The following is a 7,643-nucleotide window of genomic DNA, read 5'->3' as shown; positions in this document are numbered from 1 at the left end:
CCTGGCTTCTTGCCTCTGCCTCTCCCTGACTCACCTTCCTTAAACACCACTTTAATCATGGCTGTGTCCCTCTTGACTCAAGAAGCTTCGATGAGGCTCCCCGTTGCCCAGTAAGTGAACTCCCTAACACGCTGGGGAGGGGGCAGGCGGCGAGAACTACCACTCATTTGAGGGAAGGAAGGTCAAACATCGCCAGGGAGACAACAAGGCCACGTCTCTGGGGAGGACAGGGCGTTGCCCTGGCAGCTGACTGATTCACCTGCGCCTGCTTCTTCAAGCCAACTCGGGATCGGTGAAAGAGGTGGAGAGGGCGGGGAGCCGAGCAGGGACCCGCGGGGGTGGGGGATGGCCCTTCTCGGGTCCCCGAGAGAGCTTCCGCCTGGACCTCTGCAGGAATCCCGGACAGCTCGAGGCCCGGCGGGGAAGGCCAAGGCCACGCGAAGGGCAAGAGAAGGGAGCCCAGGTCGCCGGCCGCCTCCGTGAGTGCTAGGGGCGGGCCGACGGCGGCTCAGGGACAAAGTGCAGGGAGACTCCCGAGGAGATAAGAGGGAAAGGCGAAGGAAGGGGGCGGGGAGCCAGCGCCCTGAAGCTCAAGGCTCACGCTCGCGGAGGCCTTGGCTGCGAGCCGAGCTCGGCCCGCCGGGGAGGGGGCGCCCTCGAGCCGCCTCGCCCCAGCCGCGGCGGGGCTGCCGACCCGCCCGCGGGCCGCGGCGGCGGAGCTGCCGGGCAGCTTGCGAGCGCAGGCGGCGGCGGCGGCCCGGCGCGCTCGCCCGCGCCCCTCCCCCCGGAGCGCGCGGTGCGGGAGGCGGGGCTGCCCGGCTCACCTGGCCGTTTGGGGCGGGGCCGCGCGCGACTCGGGGCCGTGGAGGGGGCGGCGGTACCCACGCGGCGCTAGAGGGGCTTGCCCCGCGCACCCGGCCCGAGCTCCCACCCTTCCACGCCACCCCACCCCACACACCTCCCGCGCCGGGCCCTCCCTCGGCTCGCAGCCTCTCTCCCTCCCTCTCCCCTCCTCTGCTCCCTCCCTCCGAGCCCAATTGCTCAAGCTGCTTCCTTCCCCAACGGCGGCGCCAGTTCCTCTGCCGGAGGGGCCCGGGAAGGGCAGCGACCGCTCGACACTGGAAGCGCTGCGACGCCAGCGGCCGGACCATGGCCGAGCCCCGAGGGGCCGCGAACCCGGGGCCCAAGGCCTCCCTGGACATCGCGGCGCCGAGCTCGCGGAGCGCCGCGCCACCCCGCCTCCCGAGAGTGGACACCGGCAGCCTGGGCAGGTACCGGGACCACGCCGCCGCCGCCGCCGCCGCCGCCTCCCGGGACTCCCTCTTGCACGGCTCGCTGATGCTCTCGGGAACGGGCACCAGCCGCCGGCGCGGGGCGCTGCGGGAGCTGCTGGGGCTGCAGGGGGCGGCCCCCGCCAGCCGGCTGTCGGAGGAGCGCGCCGAGGAGCCGTCTCCGGCCGGGACCAGCGGGCCGGGGGGTGGCGGCGGGCTGTGCCTGGAGCCCCACGAGCACGCGTGGATGCTGGCGGCCGCTGAGGGCCGCCTTGAGGTGCTGTGGGAGCAGCTGGAAGCCGAGCCCGGGCTGCTGCTGCGGTGCGACCCGATCACGGGCTACACGGTGCTGCACTGGCTGGCCAAGCACGGGTGCCACGAGGAGCTCATCCTGGTGTACGACTTCGCCCAGCGCCGGGGGCTGCAGCTCGACGTGAGCGCCTCGGGCAGCGGCGGCCTCACGCCCCTCCACCTGGCGGCCCTGCAGGGCCACGACATGGTCATCAAGGTGCTGGTGGGCGCCCTGGGGGCCGACCCCACGCGCCGCGACTACAGCGGCCACCGGGCCTGTCACTACTTGCGGCCCGACGCGCCCCGGAGCTTGCGGGAGCTGTCGGGGGCCGAGGACTGGGAGACCGCGAGCAGCAGAGGGCGGAAGAACGCCAACAACAACAGCAGCGGCGCCACCGCCGCGTGGACGCTGCGACGGACCCCGAGCGCGGTGGGCGCGACCGCAGTGGAGAAGAACTGCACGCCCCGAAAGGAGAAGGACTACGCGGGCAGCCGGGTGGCGCAACTTCAGGGCCTTTTCCGCCAAATATTCCCCTTCTTCCAAGACCGGTGAGGGCGACAGAGAGGCTGGAGAGCACGGAGGGCCGGCGGCGCCGCGTCGAGGCCTCGGTCTCGGGTTGCCTCAGGCCCCACCCGACGGGGCGGCAGCTCGGGTCGCAGGCAGCCCAATGCGCTGGTCCTGCAAGCAGCGGACCCCCTCCGGGTTTGTCTCAGGTACCTGCCCCAGGTCTCTCCTACAGCCACCGGCCAGGAGACCTGGGGACCAGGGTACCCTCACAGAGAGAGAGAGAGAGAAAGAGAGAGAAAGAGAGAGAAGGAGCAAAGACCGAGCTGCCCAGACGCCAGAGTCCCAAAACTACGGGACTAAGGAAGGAGTTGGGAGTGGGAAGGCAGTCCTGCTTGGGAGATGAAGAGTTACACTTCCAAGAGTCATTTCTGGGCAGGCAGAAGCCCTGGGTTTATTAGGAAGCACTTGCTAGAAGAACGAGTTAACACTGTAAAACACTGATAACAGAGGAAACACCTAACCGAAGGTTTGACTAGGCTATTTCTGGGGGCAGAGTCACCCTTCCCCCCAGCCTGCTCCTGACACATCCAGGCTTTACTGGTACTTTTGCTAATGTATCACGGATGACTTCTTAAACATATTAAAGCGGAGTATGTTTTCCTTTCGCATGACAAAGCTGTCCCTTGAGTGACTTTCCCCCCCCCCCCCCCATTAACCACAGAGTGCGGGAAGCTTCCTACTTTTGCAGGGAAGAGTTCACCAACCCATGGCCAGGAGCTAGTGATCCGAGCGGCTCCGGACTTCGTTCCCACAGCAGATGGCCAAGCCGTGCACTGGAAGGAGCTCCTTTCACCTTGGCTCTTACAGTTTGCCTGTCTCCCGGGTTCTTTGGCGGTTAGGTCTGGCTCTCGAACAAGTCTTATCCCCGAGGAGTGGTCTGTAGGGGGCAGAGGGGTGGGAAAAGGAAAAAAAATTTGCAAGTGTATGTACGTTTCTGATACTTGGTGGTGAGTCATGTAATTTACCTGGACTTCTGCCCTCCCAGGAGACACACCCACTGACACTTTTTTTCAAGATAGAGCTTTTTTTTTTAAATTTTTTTTATTTCTAGGAGAGAGAGAGACAGCATGAGCAGAGGAGGGTCAGAGAGAGAGGGAGACACAGACTCTGAAATAGGCTCCAGGCTCTGAGCTGGCAGTCAACACAGAGCCCGACGCGGGGCTTGAACCCACGAACCGCGAGATCATGACCTAAGCGAAAGTCGGACGCTTAATCGACTAAGCCACCCAGGCGCGCCAAGATAGCGCTTCTTTAATCATCAACATTACTTTTTCATGACATGTAATAGATCAGTTATAGTTTGGAAGCTTGCTCCCATTCAGAAATTGTGTATGAAGCGAGTAGAATACAGGAGGGTTTACTTTGGCTGAAAGGAGAGAAAAGTCGTTGGTGGCTAGGGACCTGTGCTGCCTTAGAGAACAGTGCATTTTCAAAATAGCACTGTATCCCTGGAAGATTGGACAGCCCTTGCAATGCACTGCTGTGTCCCCAGCCCTCCCCTCCCCGTCCTTGAACACCAGGGAGACGCTGAGCCCTGACAGAATGCAGAAAGTCCACCCTGAGCTCATCCACCCTGGTTTCCACCTCTGCCTGGCTCCCCCGGTTTGCCCCTCTCTGTTACCTCCTCTATGCTGGAAACGTTACAATCTTCCCTTAATAACCCACCGGGTTCTGGTCATCCATAAAATGATCCAAACCCTCCCTGCCTACGTTTTCGGCTGGTCACCGGTTTCTAGGAACGGCACCCTAAAACACATGTACAGCGCGATGCAGCAATAACTTTTTGTTCTCGATGAACTTCTTCGATGTCTGAAAGGGTGAACAGTTCCTGGATGCCTGCAGTTGGCATCAGCATCTGGCACAACCCACTCCGCCCCCATGCCCATTTTGTAGATGCACATTGGGTAACTGATGCAGGGCTGTGGGTTCCCCCTCCCCGCCCCCCGCCCTTGACAGCCGCCAAGGTGGGTTGGGCTTGGTGAAGGCTGTGGGGGCGGGGCCTTCCTGCCCAGCCCCTGGGGCTGCGGGCCGGCTCCTGGCTTGGAGGGAAGATCGGCTTGTGCAACTGCCCAACATTCAGAGGACAGTTAGAACAGTAGTCCCATCTTCGTGGGAAATGTGTGACCCCAAGCATCTTAACTATCAGCAAATCTGAGGACCTGAGACGCGCGTCTGGCCCGCTTTTCCCGAAATGAACCCCCCCCCCCGCCCGCCCCAGTCAGCCGGAAGATTTGAGAGCACTTTGTAGAGTTTCTCCCAAAGTCAGCGATTCCTCCGCACAGCTTTTTCTCATCATGTGATACTGCCCAGCCTACCTCCTCCATGTAAAATTGAGGTTTGGCTGCAGGGGACAAACTCCCTTGCTGAAAAGTCTCCATGCCTAACATCAAGCCATTGGCATTCCTGGTATGCTGTTTGAGGCAAGACTGGTATGCTTACCCCAAGAGAAGGAACAAATTCCCTGAGAAACTGCTTTCCCGGGGAGCTAAGCAGATGATGCAAATCTGCGTTCTGGCTGAGGAGAGGTGACAGAAGCAGGGCTGTGACAGGTGAGTGCGAGAGCTTCTGGTGGCCCCACCCAGGCGCAAGGTGCAGGAAGGGCTTTTCCAAGGGAGGAAGGTAAGGCGGGGTCCCAGGCTCCGGGAGTGCCTGCGGCGTTGGTGAGAGGAGTTATGTTGGGAGAATAAGGCAAGTACCAAAAATGTAAATCCGCAGGTCTGGCAGGAAGGTGGGAGCCGGGGAGTAGTTTGGGGCAAAAGCTGGAGAAGTGGGTGGCGGTTCAGAGCACCAAGGGTCTCAAAGGTCATGTTTGGAGAGGAACATAGATGTTAACCTAAAGGTAGCCGGGAGCCATAGAAGGTTTCCAAGCAGAGGAGTAACCCAATGGGATTTTCAAAAAGTCACTCTGGCAGTCACATGGAGGATGGGTGTGCCAGGGAGACTGTGGTGTGGGGGGAGGGGAGCGTGGAGCATCACACAAGCCAAGCGTTTCTGGAGAAATGCTTCAAGAAAAGCCATGCTTCAGCTGACAAGTTCAAAGAACCCTGTGGAGAGCCGTGGCTTTCAAATTTTTGTTTCCTCCGTAGAATTTGCTCTCACAAAGCTTACCTCAAAGCCCCACGTGTAAACCTGGCTGACACGGAGAGGAACAGATGGTGGTACACAGTGACCGCCCCCTCCCCACCCCTGAGCAAAATTCAAAACCACTGGTGTGCAAAGCGCTCAGCCTAGCCTGGGTTTGAATGCTGACTACCGATTAGTGACCTTCAGCAGGTCACTCACCCCTCTGAGTTGTGCTTTCTCCATCAGCAAAATGGGATCAACACCACCTCCCTAGCAGGGTTCTGAGGGTTTGAGATAATGTACGTGCAACAGCCTAGCACCCTCAGGGACACACAGAGAACAGGAGAGAGGTGCCCAGGTGGCTCAGTCAGTTAAGCATCGGACTCTTGATTTTGGCTCAGGTCATAATCTCACAGTTAGTGGGATCGAGCCCTGCGTCTGGCTCTGTGTTGACAGTGCAAAACCTCCTTGGGATTCTCTCTCTCCCTCTCTCTCTGTCCCTCCCCCACGCGTGCTCAGGTATACTCTCTCTCTCTCTTTCTCTCTCTCTCAAATAAACTTAAAAAAAAAAAAAAACCAGGAGAAAGCTGTTTGGAAGAATTGAAAGGTGTTCAGGCTGCTGTGGTAAAACTACGTTATCTGCTAGGGTGGTCCAGGAAGGATCTTGCAGTTACTTGGGCTACCCTCTCTCTAAAATGTGTACACACTGATGGCAAGTTATGTTCTCTCTGTGCCCAGTGAGTGGCTATTCCTCAAAGGACACATGGCTTTCTCTGCTGACTTACCTTGTTCTCAGCCCCCAGACATAAAAGCAGTGATAAGTGTCCACCATACTTGGAGTAGGCTAGCTATTGTTTCCAGATAAAGCCATAAACTGGAGTCAGAGCTAACCCCCCAATCCTCTGAAGAGAATACAAGTGTGCAAGTGCTTCATCCTGTGACCCTAGAATCCGTACAAGGGCCCCCTTCCAACCCACACCTTCCATTCCACAGTCCGCCTCCGAAGATGGCCGCCCTCTTTCCATTCATTTTAAGGAAGGACAAGCCCGTCTCCTTTCAAGATGCTACTCCAGCTCTCCACGCTGCCTCCTCCCAGTGCCTAATTCTGTCACTTGTCCTCTCCCTTATCTGCAAGCTCCCCGTCAGTGTAGTTCAGTGTAATAAATGTATATTAAGAAGCCAGGCTCGGGGCAGGTGGGTGGCTTAGTCGGTTAAGCATCTGACTCTTGATCTTGGCTCAGGTCATGATCTCATGGTTCCTGGGATCGAGTCCCAAGTTGGGCTCTGAGCTGTTGAGCAGATGGAAACCAGAATGCAGAGAGTTGAGGACAGACTTAGAGGTGAGGGGATGGAGATGCGGCTGGGTAGCTCAGTCGGTTAAGCGTCCAACTCTTGATTTTGGTTCATGTCATGATATCAGTTCGGGGGATCAAGCCCCCTGTCAGGCTCTGCGCTGACAGTGTGGAGCCTGCTTGGGATTCTCTCTTTCTTTCTCTCTCTCTCTCTCTCCTTTTTCTGAGCCTCACCCCATGCTGGTACATGCTCTCTCTCAAACTAAACAAATAAACATTTAAGAAGAAGGAGAAGAGGTGATGAGATGGAGACAGGGAGGGGAGGAGACCTCCGTTTGGAGAGGCTCGGCTGTGAAGAGGAGAGAGTCACAAGACTGGGCCAGAAGGCTGGAGGACACGTGAGTCCGTTTGTCCCCCCAGGAGGCTGGCTTCTTCTTCTTCTTCTTCTTTTTTTTTTTTTTTGAGAGAGAGAGTGCATGTTTGAGCGTGTGCACACCCACACACTCAGGGGAGAGGCAGCGAGAGACAGAGAGAGAGATCCCAAGCAGGCTCTGCGCAACAGCTTGGAGCCCAACTCGGGACTCGATCCCAGGAACCATGAGATCATGACCTGAGCCAAGATCTGCGCATCTGCTTCCATGGGGGTCTCCACTGATGGCCTCCCAGCTGCCCAGTGCGAGTCCTTATATCTTAATTCCCTTCTTGGCCTCACTGACCCATATCGGCTACTTCCTATGCCTCAAAACTCTCTTCCCTCGTCTTCCATGACCTCCTACAGCTGTAATTGCTGGCGTTTACCAACTTGAAGTCTCAGAAAGCTTTCCTTTCACCCTACAGTCTTTCCCTGAGTCCTTTTCTCGCTGCCCCACGGCCCTGTCTTCTGCCTTCCTCACTCTGCTCCAGCCACACCGCCCTCCTAGCAAGGTTCCTTGAAAGAGCCATGTTCTTCTGAGCTCTGGGATTCCTACATGCCGCTCCCTCTCCAGAAACACTCTTCCCTCTGTTCCTTGCCCCCTTCCCCTGGCCCACCCCCACTCATCCTGCAGATGTTAGTCACTGCCTTGGGGAAGACTTCCTTGCCCTTAGACTGGGTTAGCACTTGGCTCATTCTGCTCCTTTTCAAGTCCTCATTATACTTTAAAAAAAAAAAGTTTTTTG

General features: G+C 58.1%; 1 protein-coding gene across 1 annotated transcript; it reads left to right on the top strand.

Moving 5' to 3' along the window:
• Positions 1–973: 973 nt before the first annotated feature.
• Positions 974–2,731, top strand: SOWAHD (sosondowah ankyrin repeat domain family member D). The gene has a single exon (XM_039219841.1). The coding sequence runs from the start codon at positions 1,150–1,152 to the stop codon at positions 2,113–2,115; it is 966 nt and encodes a 321-aa protein (XP_039075772.1). The 5' UTR covers positions 974–1,149; the 3' UTR covers positions 2,116–2,731.
• Positions 2,732–7,643: the final 4,912 nt, after the last annotated feature.

The sequence above is a fragment of the Hyaena hyaena genome, unplaced genomic scaffold (genome assembly GCF_003009895.1).
Source record: "Hyaena hyaena isolate Hyena2069 unplaced genomic scaffold, ASM300989v1 scaffold_840, whole genome shotgun sequence".
NCBI lineage: Eukaryota > Metazoa > Chordata > Mammalia > Carnivora > Hyaenidae > Hyaena > Hyaena hyaena.
This window is presented reverse-complemented; position numbering and strand designations above follow the sequence as displayed.